Source organism: Patagioenas fasciata, chromosome 1 (assembly GCF_037038585.1).
Source record: "Patagioenas fasciata isolate bPatFas1 chromosome 1, bPatFas1.hap1, whole genome shotgun sequence".
NCBI lineage: Eukaryota > Metazoa > Chordata > Aves > Columbiformes > Columbidae > Patagioenas > Patagioenas fasciata.
Window position 1 is genome coordinate 73,077,341 of NC_092520.1, and position 18,755 is coordinate 73,096,095.

The 18,755-nt window shown below is 38.3% G+C and overlaps 1 protein-coding gene across 1 annotated transcript in view; it reads right to left on the bottom strand.

Annotated features, from left to right (window-relative positions):
- Positions 1-4,980: 4,980 nt before the first annotated feature.
- LOC139828259 (uncharacterized) overlaps positions 4,981-18,755 on the bottom strand; it is a 96,511-nt gene continuing 82,736 nt past the window's right edge. Inside the window, exons 5-6 of the mRNA XM_071810062.1 lie at positions 8,833-9,089; positions 4,981-5,385 (exon numbers count right to left, since the gene is read on the bottom strand). Coding sequence (XP_071666163.1) covers positions 5,317-5,385; positions 8,833-9,089 — 326 coding nt within the window. The 3' untranslated portion in view covers positions 4,981-5,316. The remainder of the gene's footprint in view (positions 5,386-8,832; positions 9,090-18,755) is intronic.

Here is an 18,755-nt window from a genome sequence, read left to right on the forward strand (position 1 = left end):
CTCTTACATAAAAGCATGGTTTTGAAGCACTGAGCAGTCTAAATTCCGTGGATGCACTGAATCCTGTGGCTCAGTGGAAGCTGAAGGAGGAGACTATGATTGCTATAGAATTAAATCAGCATATAAGCAAAGGCAGAATTTTAATCATGTATTTAGCTTCTGTGGGAACGAAGAGCACACTTAAATCTGTAACTATTTTGCTGAATCAGGAATCATGAGTCTGCTGCTTCAGTGGGTTCCATAAATTTCATTTCTATTTTATGTATTTAATGTATTGTTCTCCTCATTCTTGTCAATACTTCACATTTTTGTCAAGACTGTATTTTCTTTTTTTAGCTTTGCTTCTTGAAACAGGTTGAAACAATGTTTCATGACCTACGCACCTCCTCCAAATTCTGTATCTTGCCTATACTGTTCTAGTCCTCTGCCTGCATCCTTACTCATTCTTGCCTCTGAATTACTTTAGCCAGTGTACCAGGTTGAATCATAATTCGGTTTGACACTGATTCCTGCTTCCAATCTCATTGACCAGTGGTAACTAGAAAAAATTTAGATGTCTGTCTCTTCAAAAGATGCAGCTCTTTACTGATATATTTACATGCTTGAGGAGAACAGATCACATTTATGGAATCAGGAAAATAATTAAGAGCAGCCTTTCTTTCACCCTTATGAAGGTGAAAGAGAGAAGTATCACGTGTTTCAGGCATTTATATCCAGCTTAAAGAAAAGAATATTACAATAGATCAAGGTCAGAGAACAACATAATGTTTGGTTGTAATATATTTGTGCCTAGTGCTTTCTACAGGGAAGCTTCAGATGTAAGCAGAAACTTGAGGTGAGACTATAACGCAACAGTCTGGGACCTGTGAAGACAATGTCTGAAAGCTAAGATCCAAATGAAGGAACTTCAAGCAAGATTTTCTGTTTCAAAAACAGATGCATTCTTCTGTTTTTGCAGATGAGATTGGTAATCTCTGTAGCAAATAAATCAATTTTTGTCAAGAGTTTATACTTCGCCTGCTCTTTAAATTGTGAATCAGAGCATTAACATATTGGTATCAGCTCTGTCCCTTCCAGATACAGAATTGGGACAGCAGCCTTTTTTTTTTTTTGTCTGGTTGATTGTAGTCCCATCAAGGCAAACTGAGCTGAGCTGCAACCACATTGGTACTGTGATGAGTAAAATTATTTTTCATGAAAAGAGGAGGATCAAAATGTGAAAATGTTTTCTAGAAACATTAGATCAGTGATAAAAAGCCAATTACATATTTTGTACAGATTTAATTAATGTGCTGCTGATGGGCAGCCCTAACTGGTGCTGATGAAATACAGAGCTAGAACTGTGGGCAAAAATGACTCAGATTCAAGAAAATTGGTGTACTGTTGAACTGAAATGGCAGAGAATTATGATTTTAAATGAGAGAAAGCCTGAAAATTTTAAAAGCTTTAAAAGAGATATTGTGCTATACTAATGAAGATATACATGAAAACTACAGCATATGATCAAATTTAAAGAAGAAATAGGGCTGTTTTATGTGAATTGCAAGCTTTATGCACAGGGCTAATGCTTCTCCCTGGAGACCGACATTGCCAGTTACTATAAAATCCAGGAAATTTGTGGGGTATTGTGTTGTTGCCAGCACTTGGATGCTGGAAAGCAATGATGGTGCAAGAGTTTCAAGAATCAAAATCCAAAATTTAAAAAAAGAAAAAAGAGAGGTAATAGATGTTACAACAGAGTAAGTTTCTGGCCATTATGATTATTGAAATATTTTAAAAAATGGTCCAAATGAACCAGAAAGTTTGATAAAACCAAAAGATAGAAGAAAGGCTCACACTCCCTGGCACCACATCTTCTTAAAATAGCATCATGTTTATGGCTCTAGTATTTTTCGAAAATTATGACTGGCAATACTCAGTTCCCTATGCCATTTCCATTTTCAGATATATGAGGTAAATATGACACACACCCCTTTTGAAGTGCAATGCCACAGCTTTGCTGTCAACACATATCCCAATGTGCTTCATGCAAGACTTCATGAGAAAGATGTTAGTTGCTGGATGAGACTGCAACCTAGTAGTGTCAGTCTCTCCTTCTGTAAATAGGATATGACTATTACAAATATTAGTGAAAATTTATTTGGAGAGAATCATGAAGACTTTGAACGGCCAGTTGCAGCAAATGGGAAGAAAAAGGTTCACTAAATCACACTTTATGGGCAAACTTAAAGGGAAAGGGATTACTGTATTGAACATCAGAAGGTTAGAGCCATAACTGACAGGATTCCTGAAAGAAGGGACAGCAAGATGGATGTGTGCCTCTTTCATGGGAAGTCCTGCATAGAGTATGTGCAGTAGTTCTGTTAAGTGACAGAGGCGGCATAGCATCCTAGCCTGCTCTAGCAAAAATTAAAAGTAGGAAAACCTGTTCAAAAAGGTTGAGTAGGAGTGTGGTTGATACTTTTCTGTTTATTTCTAAAGGTTATGAATAAAAACCCGCAGCTGGTTTTGTGTTGAGAGGAAAATAGTCTTGCCAGAGAAACTTGAAATATATATTAAATAGTATGGCTCAGTAAAAGATTGCAGATCAAGTGGGTCTTTTCACTAGGTTTGCTGCTTAAAATACAGCCATTAAGTACATTATTTTATTGACACAATTATGTTGGTTGGGAAAACTTCTTCCTTTATAACTGTTCTTGTCCGTAGAATCATAGAATCATTTAGACTGGAAGAGACCCTCAGGATCATCGAGTCCAACCATAACCTAAGTCTGTCACTAAACCACATCCCTGAGAACCTCATCTACACATCTTTTAAACACCTCCAGGGATGGTGACTCCACCACTTCCCTGGGCAGCCTGTTCCAATGCCTGACAACCCTTTCCATGAATAAATGTCTCCTAATATCCAAACTAAACCTTCCCTGGCACAACTTGAGGCCATTTGCTCTCATCCCGTCACTTGCTACTTGGGAGAAGAGACCAACACCCTCCATGCTACAACCTCCTGTCAGGTAGTTGTAGACAGCAATAAGGTCTCCCCTCAGCCTCCTTTTCTCCAGGCTAAAGAGCCCCAGTTCCCTCAGCTGCTCCTCATCAGACTTGTGCTCCAGGCCCCTCACCAGCTTCACTGCCCTCCTTTGAACTCGCTGCAGCACCTAAATGTCTTTCTTCTAGTGAGGGACCCAAACCTGAACACAGGATTTGAGGTAGGGCTTCACCAGCACTGAGTATGCAGGATGATCACTTCTCTAGTCCTGCTGGCCACACTCTTCCTGATACAAGCCAGGATGCTGTTGGCCTTCTTGGCCACCTGGGCACACTGCTGGCTCATGTTCAGCTGCTGTCGAGAAGGACTTACTTCAATGAAATGCAAGTAACTAGGATATCTGTGCTTAGGAAAGAAATATAAACGACCTACATGTAATTATCATGGTCTAGTTTTATTCATGTGTGTTTGGCATTTTACGTTTGTCTTTTTAGAGAGGTGAGTGAAATATTGAATTAAATATCAGCCATACCCTTCAAAAGCAGAGAGTGAACCATGGACCTCCAGAGCTGAATCCACTCTCTTCAGCTTAAGCTAAATAATCAGGTTCCCAGGAATTTGTGGGACAAGAACAGTTATAAACGAAGAGGTTTTTCTGACCATCAGAATTATGTCAATATAACAGTGCCATTCTAGCTGAAGTAGTTTACATTCAAACATTTAATGCCATAAGAATGGTAATATACTTCTGGTATTTATATACTCACAATTATTTTACAAAATGTCGTTTGAAGGGTGAATACTGGGCATTAATAGAGGATCAGTTGGGAGCTAGTCCCTGAGCTTTAGCGGGGACCTGAGAGCATTGTGAGTATTCATATCTTGTATCCCCTGAAATAGATTAACTTTTACCTGTATGGGATTGATGTGTAGGTTTCCTATTTTCTTTCTTCTTTTTGGCTAGAATGGAGAAATATTTTTTTGAAAAAGAAAACACCCGCATGGGAATTAACAAATTAATATATTAAAAATTGCACATATCTATCTATCTATCTATCTATCTATCTATCTATCTATCTATCTATCTATCTATCTATCTATCTATGTGTCAGAAGGCAGGTAGATAACTCTATTTCTATCTCAGGGAGTTGTATATTCAAAATCTTTATCCCAGGACAACAGATGTTGGCTTACAGCCTCCATTTTGTAAATTACGTGAGCAGGACCCAAGAGCCCTGATTCTGAATACTTCCTGAACATTGGGAAATTTCCAGTCTGACTCAAACTTTGTGGCACAGGCTGATTTCTGAAATCTGTATCGATGCACTTGATTGTCTTCTGCCAGTGTCAAATAGATGTAGTTCTACTTCAGTGGGTTAATTTCTGAAGTTTAGCCCATGTGGAAGGACAATGCTTATGTATGGCTCATCATCTCTTCCTTTACTAATGCTTCCTTTTATCCCAGGGGTGCTTGCCCAGACTTTTTGGAAGAATTGTTCTCTTCTCACTCTGTATTGAATTTGAAGTTTGTGGTTTCTATTTCAGACTTAAAGAGGGACTTTTGTGCCTGAAACATTCTTTTGTTACATCCCATTGGCTTGCTGAAAAATGTTACATCTCCTTACAGAACTTGTCTGCATGCCTGCTGAGAGAGCAAATGCAAAGTATAATGAGAGCAACTCACAGATGGTTCAACCTGGAAGCCCTCCCTAGTCTGAGGCGTCAGGTTTTGGCCCTGTGCTTCTAATATAAAACCCCTCCCAGAAGACCTGAATCAAAATATCTAGATTAATCAATATCAGATTTATGTATAAAACAGACTAAGGGACACCATTTGACCTTTTGGCAACTGACCTACTAACAAAAGCAAGGTCTCACAGGATTTACCTCTTCATGCTCAGTGTGGGGCAACAAGCCAGTATAACATCTGCTTAGTATTCATTGCAAAGCAAATGTACAATGCTGACACCATTAATCAGCTTGTCCAAGTGAATAAAATGTCAAAAGCTGATGGAAGAAAGCTTGGCTTTAAAAGCAAACATTTCATATGCATCTGCATGGTTCCATCTAATGATGGATTAGTTAACCACGGAAGATGAAGAATGACTCCAGCCTAATATTTGAGGGGGAAAGCATGTAAATCTAACGATGTACACAGAAAGATTGTAAAGAAATTAGAGATATGGGAACAAGTTCTACAAAAATCCATCACCTACCATTTCTGCCTCAAACTTCAGTATGTGATATTAAACAGAATGAGTAAAAAACATTTTGTTTGAAGTCCTTCCCACAGGCTGCAAGCTGTGCCTTAAAAGTAAGTTTTTTCATTCACAGAGCTGCTAAACAGTATTTTTTCCTCCTTCCCCTCCTTTGCTGAACCACAGACAGGAACAGTACCTAAAAGACAGAAATTAGCTAGAATTAATTTCTGTGAAACAGGTGCAAAACAGTGCAGCATGACTTGAAATTTGGGGTTAAATTGTGAGTGAAAACTAAGGAACAGTCAGTAAAGGGTGCTGTTACTTCCTTATTTAATGAGGAATAGAACATCTGTCAGGCAAAGAGGAGGTAGGGAACACAGACACATGGAAGCTAGAGATGGAAAAAATCTCTGCTAGCCAGCTTAAAAATGCATGACCTATCCTATTGTTTTGTCAAATCTTTTAAAAGTACAGAGCTTTTCTGCTTCCAAGATTCCCTTTGGAAGATGTCTCTGGACTGCAGCGTATTTTGGTCTCAGTTTATTTCTTCCTGATAATCCTTTATTTATTTATATATATATATATGTTTTTATTTATTTGTTAACCTGAATTTCATCCCACATTTAGTAGCACACCCCTCCGTAATACAATAAAAATTCACCTCTCTGAGTAGCCTTTCTTTTAAGGTCAGATTCTGTGATGTTTCCTCAAAATATCCTGCCCTAAATTTGGCTCATTGGAAATTTTCAGGATTATCCAAAGAGAAGGGTTCTAGCCTTAAAGAATAAAGTGGTCATCACTGGAATAGGTACAACATGTCTTGAAAAAATGAGACAAACATGTTTTCATTGGGAAGAAAAGGCTATGTATTGAATGAATCAGTCTCTTCATTGCTATAAATCAGAGACTTGATAGAGTTGCCATCCCATGGGCTGAAAGATGTGCATTTCTAATAGAAGAAATAAATGATTTTTTCTGTTGTAATGTTTTTTCATTTACCTTGGGTAAGGAAGAGGCTTGAGAATTTACTCTAAAGTGCTATTGAGTAACGAATGTGATCTTTGCTCCAACTGGATGAAGAACAACAGTAGCATAAAATAATTTTGGGGATCATGAGTTAGATTAGATCAGTATAAATAAAATTATTTTAAATAAACAAAAAGCATTGTTAGCAAAAAAGGAAAACATTGTATAGAAGAAAGAGAACCATTTGATGAAGTAGGCTGGACTGAAGAGCTCACAGTCCTGAATGTCAAGAAAATTTGAGAAAATTTGTAAGTGAGAGATGCAAAAACCCTCTGTAACTTGAATCCCAAGAAAAGAAAAACACTTTTGGATGAGGAGTCTGACTGTAACTGGATCAGCAGTTACCTGAAAAAATATATTACAAGTAAACAACAGCTTAGAAAAAATGGAAAATGAAATTAATAAAAAATAACAATAAAATATGAACTGCCAAAATGACAAAAAACACACAAACAAACAAACACCTCCCCCTCCCCCTTTCTCATTAAAAAGATGGATCATTGTGCAATCCTAACAAATCAGAAATTAATGATTATCTTCTGACTAGACCAAAAGAAAACGGGAGCTATTTTTTTCCATCTCACTTAGCAAACACTACTTTTGTATTTAACAATACAGAAAGAACATGATGATGCACTTGTAAACTTCAATAGTATACAAGGCTTCAGAACATGTTTTAAAATATTGTACAAGGCATGAGGGTAATGAAAAATAGGACAAAATGCAGTCTGTGCTTATGAAAGATAATAGATTCATCTGCCGTTGTTTTTGACAACAATCCACTTTTTTCTTAAGAGAAAGAAAATGCAGTAAATCTATTGTGATTTCTGTAAAGCTTTCTCATACATTTCATCAATTAAAGTGGAGAAGATATAAATAGTATGGGAATCACCTGAATATGTGAATGCAAATGAGTATGACAATAACAAGAGGGTTTGGCAAGGAGAGTAAGGAAGAGAGAGAACAAGGGTTTATCACTGAGGGTTTAAGGAAGATTACAGAGACAGATCCTCTAGGGCTGTTTATGGAACTCAGTATTATAAATAATTCTTATGAATGGTCTTGGCACAAAGACTAGGGACATATTAATGGAATCTGTTGATGACACAGTTGGAGGCATTTTCAATGCAGTGGGCAAATACTGTATAATGGGAGGGAACAGGTTATCATACAAGAAAGATTGATTTTTAAGTCAGGAGTAATAGAAATGTGATGAACTTCAATAAAATGCAAAGACTAAGAAAAATTTCTCATTTAAGTCAGCAGTTTAACAACTGGAGGTGTCCGGGGACAATGACCCATGTGTTAGGTTGATGCCTCAACTATGAGATGTAACTGACATGAAGACATGAAAAAGACAAATGTGATCCTCATCTGAGAGGTAAAGTATTTTAACAGAGCTAAGGAAATACTAAGTTCATTTTATATGAAATAATAAATTGTCCCCTGGAATGTCATATTCAAGTCAACATTATTTAAAAAATTATTTGATCTGGATTGGGGGCACAGAGCACATTCAGAGACTAGACACTAGGCTGGTCAGAAGACTGGACTCTACCTTCATGAAGAACTTGTCTTGCTAAGGTGCCTAAAAGAGCAAGATTGTTCAAACAAGCAATTAGATAAGCTCACAGATAAGAAGAATTTGATCTTCATTGCAAAAGGTGATACTGGCAAAATGACAGCTAAAAGAAAGTTTCTAAAGAGCAGAGCACAGAGTTACTAAACCAACCTTCTGACAAAATAGGAGCAAGAAGACCAGTTAAATTTAAAAGCATTGCCAACAGTTTGTGAGAAGATTTGTATTAAATGACTGTTTGGCATAACAGGATAGTGCACTTTCTGGACTTCGAGAACCTCAAGTCCTTTCTCCCCCGTCTTTCTCCCAAAGGAAATACATTTTTAAAAAAAGCCAAAAAGGAAAAAAGGCATTTAAAATTGGCACTGCTCTTTAGGACTGAGGAATCTACTTTAATACAGATAGTATGAAAAACTCTCTATAGCCTCAGAAAGCTTTAAGTAGTGTTCAGGTTCCCCTCAGGCTCTAGTGGATTCACTACTTGTTCTTCAACTCCATAATACCTCTCTGCTTTGTTTTATAGGATTCCTACTCCTTGTCATAGTCCTCTTCTAGGTTTAGCTTTTCCTGGTGAGGCTCAGGTAGTTCTCAGACTAGGCTGTGTTTAGATACAATCTTGAAAGAGTTTGGAAACCCTGTAACAAGATACCATCATGTTCTGCCGATGTCTGATCATGGTCCGTCTTTGAAATCAGATTTACCCTTGGCTTTTGCCTTCTCATGATAAACTGCTCCTCTGTTTTAGCTTTCTTAACTTGACTCTATTCACTTTTGATAACTGTTAGGTGGCTCCCAAACACACGCTAGCCCAGACATAGCAGAAGAGACATCTGCTCATCTAGTGGGGTTGTGCCAGTCTGGAACCTTATCAGTCAAATTTGGGAGTCATAAAATTACGTTTAGAAGAAGATGCATAAGGCAGAGACATATCCACAGGTTCACTTTCCACATCACAGACCAACTCATAGAAAAGCTCCTGCAGAGACTGGGAAAATAACCCTTCACACATGACCTCATAAACTGCAGTGCCAAACTCACCCAACTGGAGTACCAATGCAGGCATATGCACACTGCTCCATTAACATGGTTTCCTTGTGCTCTGGTTGGCATGATTGTCCTGCGCTTGATTGACATCCAGGTTGCTGCTGGCTTCATCTTCCCCTTTTTGGGCTGCAGACAGGTTCTGCACGGGGAGTATTTGTATCCTGGTGGGATGCTGTGGCTACAGTTTCTGTAGTCCGTGTCTGAACTGAGGCTGTGTGATGCAGAATGTAACCAACAAACAGGTGTCAAAACTGAAATAAAATGGGAAAGGAATGGTCTGTGCCTCTGTTAGCACCACAAAATATTATCCTGAGTGAGTGTGAACGTGTCCTAGACCTGCTAACTGGCAGTTGCAGACTGAAATTTAAGATAAAGCTATTTAAAGAATCACAGAATCACAGAATGTTAGGGATTGGAAGGGATCTCAAAAGCTCATCTAGTCCAATCCCCCCGCTGGAGCAGGAACACCTAGATGAGGTTACACAGGAAGGCGTCCAGGCGGGTTTTGAAGAAGTTGGGTTTAAATTAAACATTAGATCTGATCCAGTTCTTAAATCAAAAGTAACTATTTGACTGATTAGGCAATTATGAGCACAAGAAGAAAAATAGTACCTTTAATTATAAATATATAAACTCAGAAAGCTTACTTAATTTTGAGTCTTAGCTGTGGCCTCACAATATTTCACTATAGAAATGGTATAGTGCAACTTAAATGCTTTCATGGCCATGTAAGAGAACTCTTCAGGCTGTGGAGACATACCTAGGACTATAAAACAATACATGCATAATTTGTATTTTGCATCTTACTTTTGGAAAAAATTATACAAAGCACCTCTTTTCTTTATTTTCTTTTTTTCCCTCCCAGGTAAAATGTCATCAGAGCATAGGCTGGCCTATTTCCAGGATTCTGGAATGTGATATATGCCACCAAATTTAATTTATGTTACTAGTATTGGCATCCATGATTAAAAATGATCATATTCATGTTTCATATGTACCTGAGAACTCGGGCATGAGACATTCAGGAACAGCAAATTAGAAATCTCGCAGCTCTTTCATTTATATTTTAAAAATTAGGAGCTTCTAAAAAATATTTAGAGCATTAACTTAAACAGTCCAAAGAAACTCTTCAGTTTCATACTCATTATAAATTAATTTTTGCCTTTTCCATGATTTTTCATATTCAGCTATTGGCTGTTACAGTATTTGCATGGCCAAAGCTGGAAATTCTGGCAACTAGAGAAAGAGCAGAGGGGACTTTTCACACCTGTAATGGTAAGAAAGGCAGCCTGGGCTTGTGGTATGTGAACATGACTAGTAGACAGAGTTAGAGATATGCAGTGATATGGTTAATGATGCCATTTCTAAATGAACATTTTTCCTTTCCAAATTCACCTTCCATCCCTTCCAGATGATGAGGAGCTAATCCTTCTCACAGCTGATATTAAAGTCATAGTTCAGTACACTGCTGATACTTGGCTGGCACTGTCAGAGGTATTTTAACACTCATATAGACTAGAAACCTACTCATTTTATACACTTCCCTCCCCCCCCTTTTTTTTTTTTCTTTTAATCACAGGTATTGCAACTACTATTGACATTTACATCTTCTGGTGCATCTTCCCATTCTGTAGTCTGTGTTCATTTAGGGATGAGACTGTCATTTACTAGATGTCTGCAAAATGCCCAGCACAGAGACTTTCCTGAGGACTTCCAAAATCCTTTTCATTCCCTTTCATATAGTATCTAATAATAAGCAAGAGTCAAGACCACAATTCTTCAGCAAATTCCATTGCTATGGAATCATGATATGCACAAGGCCCTGATAATATCTGCGTATTTTGTACATAATTTTGTTACTAGACAACTATAGACAGGGTCAAGTGCCTTGGGAGTTTAAATCATTTTGTTTCCTATGCATTATCTAAGTGAGGAATTGCATGCAGGCACAGGGTGCCTCCCATGTTATCAGGAAGCATCTGGAAATTTGACCTGTATTTGAGAACGAAGTTCTCTGCCTTGAGTTTCAGATGTAAAAGTCCTGCTTGTTAATAATATTTGTCACGAGACTTTATTATTTGATCTACTTTTTATCATCTTTCAAGATGCTACTTTAGTTTTTCATTATACACATTTTCACATCACTGTAATCTCCATTCATACTTGTTCAAATCTATTTAGCTGTCTCAATCATGTTCTGAAACAAATTCATGAAACTTGATGGATAACACAGGCCTGATTCTCACTTCAGGTAAATCAGAAAAACTCTACTGAAGTTGTTGGAGATCTGTAGATTTTCACAAACCGGTCCTTTATACCATTTTTAGGTAGGGAGTCCACAACAGCATTACCATGTAGCAGCACTGATGTAGCTACAATATTCTAAGGCTATACATGGGGCAAGGAGGTGATCTCTTTCTAGACCAGCTGATACAGCTAGCCAAACGCTGTCTTGTTTGCTTATTACAAGCTTCTCCTATAATGCAAAGTCTAATGGAAGGCATGACTTTCTGAAAACTATGCCTAGTAATTAAGGGTAGCTCCTAAGTAATGGTTCACTCTAAAACCAGCTAACGCTGCTTCTTTAGTTGTTTACTATGCATTTCTAGACTGATGTGAAGGGATTTTTGTCTCACACTGAATACGCACTGCGCTTGTTCAAACATTCCTAGTCCCTGATGCTCCCTTTTTATTACCTGTTCTTCATATTTTGCTTTCCAGAGCAGCTGTTGTGTTGTATTATTTGATCATCCTTTTCTCAAAATGTACCACAATAAAAATATTAGTGGCTATTTCTCTGGGGCTAAGGAGAATCCTGGCAAAAGCCCTCAGAGTTTCTTGTCACAGAAAGTACTTCAGGGTACCCATAGATGAGATTCTTAGCAACCCCACAACATGTGGTGTGCTTCTAGAGGAAGTATGACCAGCTCTGCACATGATTGCTTGGTATCTCATGCGTTCTTTCGAGACACCTAGCTTATCGTTTCATCAGTCCAAATGTTCACCTTTAAATTACTAGAAACGTTTGTTCCCAAGAAAGCAGAGTGTGCTTTGTGTTTATCAGGAACAGGCTGGCTTGTGGAATGTGTATTGCTCTAAGAACCCTGGAATGAAAAGCTGAATCCTTCCTCAAAAGCCTGCTTGCTTGCTTTCCTTTTGTTTTTCAGTCGAAGTAGGATATTGACACCATTTGCTCAGTTCTCCACAGAACTGCTGAGTCCTGCATTACCGTGAAAAAAAACTTCCTTCATTACAGAAAAATATGTTCCTTCAGTGAGAAGGAGGCAGTAACAGGATTAGCACACAGTTTGAGGAAATACTGCATTATAAACAGCTTTTTACAACATTTGAATCCGTAATTTTGAGAATACATTTTCTTGTTCTTCAGTGAAATATTAAAAGGAAAAATTCATATGGGTATGAGAACAGGAACAGATAATTAGCATATTTACATTTGGGAAAGTAACAGTTCCATGTAGCAATTTAAAGTGTTTTCCTCAACTAACCCACAACAGAATTACCAGCCTAAAGGAGATGTTTGCAGCATTTGTTCCAAACTTTCAGCTCCATTACAGAAAAGCAGACTTCTTAGACTCTCGTCAGTTCATATCAGATCATTTTCAGCTAGGACTGATCTTCCAATGCTTTGTAGGCTGAGATCGTAAACTTGCTGAAAATGTATCAGGAAGCCACAGAAATGATAAAATCTTTGAAAGGAAAAATGTAGTCCAGAGTAGATGGTAAGAAAAGTTAGTTCCCTGTGACTGCTACACCTTTTTTTAGGAGTTGACTCCAATATTTCTCCTGTTTCACAGCTTGACTTTCTGCCGGGCTGTTGGCGGAGCGCCAACATTCCACTTAGGCCCAAGCTGGAAGATGGCCTGCAGGTCAGCGCCTTTCCCTGGACACCAAAAGTGCTGTTAAGATAGAATCTGAACGGCATTCTGGCCATCATTTACTTGTTCCTCATCTTTCACGCTGTTGCAGCTGCATTTGTACATCTGAAAGCTGGGAGGTAATAATGTGTGAAGTCTGAATGCATTTTTTTGCATTGGAAACAACAGGGAGGAAGCTCTGTGAGAAGAAGCAGCAAAACTGACAGTGAAAGGACTCTCTATGCAAAAGATACTTTAGTGGATGGGGTTCACGTCATCGAAATAATTTCCATCTTTACAGCACATTTCTTTGTCTAAGCACTTATTCACACAACTGCCATTGGAAGTAAGAAAGCAGCACTCTTTTCCTATTACAGACTGTAATTTTGAGAGAGATACTTTCAAGCCACACAAAACGGTGATAGAGCTGGGACTGGGTATTTAGAATATCAGGTAATCAAAACTTTTGCACAACCTAAATTCAAACTTTAATTGAACTGGGCCATGCAGGTACTCACATGGACTCCATGAACCGATCACGTCCATAAAACAATAAAATAACATGATCCTTGCCTAGTAGATAGGGAATTGAAGGGCAAATATATTTGGTCACACAGGAAGTTTATGGAAAAGACAAGAACTGAACCAGATGTTTGAAGATCTGGCCCAGTGCCTTAAGCACAAAATAATGCTTTTAACTCATTAAAGTGCTCTAGACAAAACTGCTCTTTCTCACCTTTTATGATCTGGTTTAGTAAAGAGAATAGAGAAAGATCAAAAAGTATGTTGTTAACCCAAAGCCTACTCTGATAAGAGAATGTGCTTTGATGGCTGTGGAATGCTATTTTGCTTTTACTTAAATCAGGAAAAAAAAAAGTGTCTGTTTTGTGGAGACAGTTTCCAGACTTGGATCTGCTTTCCTCCTTGCCCTCTGTAAACTCATTTTTTCTTTTAGACGTCTTTTTCAAAATTACTCAGGGTGGGTCTGTATGGATGGTACTGGATAAACTGCACAAGCTGCTTTTCAAACACTGCAAATTGTTCTGAAAACTTGATAGGGCAACTACATGGCTCCATTATCTATACTTCCCGGCCTACACTGGGAAGAAATCTGTTTTAAAAGCATTGTTTCTCTAGCACGTGTAAATAAATTTGACTAGAGCAGCTGTGCAGAGAAATACTGTTGTGCTGTCATCTCCTCACCCCTCTGGATGCAACCTGGCCCTGATAATTTGCCTTGGCTCCTGTGGGAACAGAAATATGCTGACTAAATGATTGTTCCTGTCATCCGAGTTTCCTACTGTGCTGGGAGTTCTTTGCTTTAATTTCATTAACTGCCTTAAAGCTTAGCCATGTGCAAAATGTCATCTTTTTTTTTTTTTCCCCAACAAAATCTGCATTAAGGTAAATGCAATTGTTTAATAGCCAAGTTAGTGGGGTGAAGTGAACAAAGAGCTGCATGACAGGTTCTTCATGTGAGTGCCAATTCAAATCTATTTAACTACTGTAAATTGATTTGAAGGCAGCACCAGATGTGCCACTAGATTTCCATTTATTCCTCATGGAAAGTCAATGAAATGCGTGTCATCTGGAAATCATCCCAGGGAAGCAGATGTGATGTGTTTATCGAGGCTTTGACTAAAGACCAATCCTTGAAGCTTCATATAGGAGTTAAGGGTGCTCAGCAGCTCCCAGGAGACTACCAGCATAATGGTAGGCCGCAGAGTAAGTGGAATCTGCTTTGTGTAATATGACATAGATTCAAAAAGTATTTTGAGTAATTTTGTGAATGCAAGACTAAGATCAAATCAAATATTTAAACCATAATAATCCTTTCCTACTGAACTCAGATGAGACTACTTTTTTTTTCATGACTAACATTGTAATTCTCCAGTTCAATTTTATTTTATTTTGAAAAGTTCATTTCCTGTGGCCATTTCCTAAGATCTCAACATTTATAGGAAACGTAACTCTCTAACACATCCCAGTTGGACAGAGTGTCTACTGCTCACAGAAAGGTACTGAAAGGTACAAAAGTTCAAACATACTCAGCTGCAGATGAGCTCACCCTCACCAGTTCTCTGCAGCTGATTATAATAAAAACATCACCTCCCATGTGACCAGCTCTTGCCATTGAAAAGCAATAATGTCATCTCCAGTGGGATCCTGGATGACACACAGCTAGTATTAAAACACAGATATTTCTCCAGATTTCCCTGCAGCCTGTAATTTCCTTTAGTGGAAAGAGTATGTGATCAACCAAAGTTTAAAGAAGGTAAAGGGATAAACACCTTAGTAATACAGATTGTAAGCTTGGCAGCTGGGATAAATACATAGGTCTGCACTGATAATAAGCATTGATTTTTATTATTTTTTATTATGTAGGAAAGTATGACTTTGTATAAAAAAGAGTTGCTATAAGTATTTATTCCTTCATGCTAAAAATGTTATCAGGTCTGATCAAATAGTCCATGGAAATATTAGCTTTATCAGACATTTGATCAAGCCATCAAAGCATTTAGATAAGTGACTGTAATACAAGAAATTTGCCTTTCCGTGCAAGAATGCTATTTCCAAGACTTTTACTAAATTCCACTGTGCCTGGTGGCCTTGAGGAAGAGCAGAGGCATTCCTATAACAAAAATAAAGGGTAAAATACTTGCTGAGTATCTGTCCTTGCTTGTTACAGATGGGAGATTACTTGCCTAGCATTTAATTTGTGGCATGCTTTTCTTCCTTTCTAGAAAAAAAGGGCCATTATATTTTGCATATCTGTCATGAAAGAGAAGATGAAATACTTTTACAAACAAAAGAATTCAGACATCCTAAGGAATATCAGTTAAGGATTACAATATACCCCAGAGTTTGCTTAGGACAACCAAAGTCATGGGGAGGCTCTGCAATTTCCAGATGCTCCTCTCAGCTGGATTCCACCATGAGGCAGGGGGATGTGTTGTAATAAAAATGTAATATCATCCCTCATGGTTTTGAGAACCTATCTATCTCCCATCTCTCTGAGTAGGCAGTATTTACATAAAGCTAAGAAAGGAATCTCTTCAGAAATATCTCACCCAACCTAGAGAGTCTGAATGCAATAAACATTATTGGTAATTATTCATATTGAGTCAGATTCTTTTTTGTACACAGACAACAGATCTTCAAGCTAAAGGATTCTGTTATTTTAACAGAGCAAGATGAACTGTTAGCATTGCAGACTAATCAGTGCATTGGAAATCGCTGAGTAGGAATTGCTTTATCTTCACAAAACCCAAACAGACCTTAGAATTTGTATTAGCTGCTGACAGTTTCAATAACTTCCCTGAAGCCATTTGTAGCTTTTCCCAGCTCTTCATTATTTCTCTGAAGAGAGATCACTTGACTAAGCAAGCCTGAGAAGATGCATAACATACAGTGTGCCATCTATCATGATCTGTTAAGATTACTTTTAAGAGGCTACAGAAAGTGCAAAGTGGGCCTGCACTGGACACACAGTTCAAGATGTGAGGAGGAGAGAGAGCATATTTGAAAATAAGTCTTCAAGGTACATCATTGCTGAGGCAACACTTAGCAGGGTGCTTTGGAGATAAACATGGCCCTGAGAATTAGCCATCATTGGTAACAACCTGAAAGATCAACCAGAGAAACTAAGACCTGCCAGTGCTCAGAAAGGTTGGGCAAAACCCTCTCTGCTAATTCCCCATAAGTCCTCAGAGGACTTCAGTAATGTGCATCCACTATAAAAATGTCTGTTACCCTTCCTCTCCATAGACAAAATACTCCCATCAAACATATTCCTTTATGCACAAATAATACTGTACTCTGTTTTAAAATTATACTTACTGGTTATGCCACAAACTGCTACAATGTCCTGCTGGAACATGGTTGTGTGTGCTGAATATTTGTTTTCAATTGCTGTGGTATATAGTGGTTTGACTTATGCTATTGTATGTGTTGAATTGGTTTGAATACTGATAACTCACCTTATGTCACTTACAAAGTGCACTGTCTTGTGTGAAGTTGGTTTTGTTTCTGTGTTTTGTTCTCCCAGAGTGTTCTGACCCAACTAGAATGGAAACATTATTTGTACTTAAGATAACTAATCCCCTAGACTATTCTGCAATAAATAATTATGATTTTTAATTTTTTTTTTAAATTCTGTATAGTTCTTAATTTGCCATCTAGTACTTTTTAAAAGAAAAATAGCTGTCATGTATGTACACAATCTATTCAATATGGGTTTTAAAAATGTTTAGCTTTGGTCTAACTTAATGCTAATCATGTCTGAAAACCCCACCTGCCGCGAGTTATTTTTGCTCTTTCCTGCTTGTGGAAGAGAAGAAGCACATAGGCTGTGGAGGAGGAGGAGAGCTAGCCAGAAATGTCTGGAGACACAATGATGTTGACTGGAGCATAAAAGTTAAGATAACATATTTCTAAGCAAACAAATTATTGGTAGGAATATTTCATTTGGTACACTTGTCTCTTATTTGCTTAAGGAGTAGCTCACATCCCCTCCACCCAAGAAACAACAACCCGGAAGTCACTAAGAACCATCAATGGAAGATGAATTTCACTACAAGATGACAGACCCAATGCTCAGTGCCCATGAAGAAGATGTTGCATGCAACAAGTTTAAGAAGTCTTCATATACCTCACTAATTGAAAAATTGTATGCCAAATCAAAAGCAACAGAATGGCATGGCCCAACATCTGCAAGGAACACAGCAGGCAACTCTGAAGGTGAATCTTTCATAAACTAACCAGACACATTCTCTTACCAGGTAAGAATGCAAAAAGGTTGAATCTTGGAAGGCCTTAAAATCTTGGGACAAGAAATCTGTGCATATGTCTCAGGAAACTAAAGGCTCTTTGAGCACAAAACTCAGTTTATAAGGGTAGTAAATAAGCTATCTTGTCGTTCAGGAGGGAAGTACAACAAAGTAGGAGGAATGATGTTACTTCAAGAAATACAGATCTGTCTGGTGGAAGAAATTGATTATAACCTTTGTGTGTATAACCTCTTATTTTGTTGGCCAGAGCCAGAATCCCTGTAAGGCTTCACGAAGTTCTGCCTAGCAGCTAAAGCACTGGTACTGCAGCTTCTAAGCTAGGAAAGTCATCTTATAACTACTTCTTGGCTAGAAGGTCTTGACTACAGTTTTGAATTTCTGGGTGTAAAAGAGTGGGAGTAGATATTTTTCAGGTCACAGAACAGTCCATTTGACAGAAATAACTATTTTTAAAACAATCTCTTCATTAAAGCAGCCTGACTTGGAAAAACCCTTGCCACTCACTTTAGAAAAAAACCTCAAACTTAAACAACTAGGACTCATGCAAGCAGGGAGAGTGCTGCCCAGGCTATATACAAAAGAAAACTTAAACATTTCTATGTCTCATTTTTCTGCAGATTCTGAGCTGGTGTGAGATGGGTGAATGTCAGGACACAGCAAAGGCCAGTGGTTCCCTAAGGGCTAGGGAGCTGGGAGCCAAACACGACAGGGACAGCAAGGCAGGGGCTTTACCAGCCCCATGCTACCTGAGTGAGACAGGTAGGGCCAGCCTGGGCAGGGCAGCCACGGACCGCCCAGGGTTGGGATCTCATATGGGGATGAGGTAGGTCTGAGGAGCACAAGCCAGAATTAATACAAAAACTGAAATAATGAGGGGTTTAGAACAATTCACTGCATCTTCTGAACTAAGCGGTAAGTAAGCTCGGCTGATCACTCTCTAGGTAGAAAGGAAGAACCAGCCACTTCCTGTGATTATCCTCTGTGAACAGCAGTGCAGAATCTGCAGCCTATCTCCTTGCTGAGATTCTCTCTTCCTGCCTGCACAGGTCATACTTGTTTAAGGTAAGATAAAATATGTTTTAGGACAAGGACCCTCTTTTCCTTTGTGCTTTCTAAGGCTGATGCAGTTCCGTGATTCCCACCTTGGTTAGTCCGTGGAAAAGAAACATTAAGCAAAAAGCAAGCTGCAGGCAATACAACATCTGCCTATCAGGCTCACATTTAAATTCGGTATTGTCTGTGTCTGTGAGGA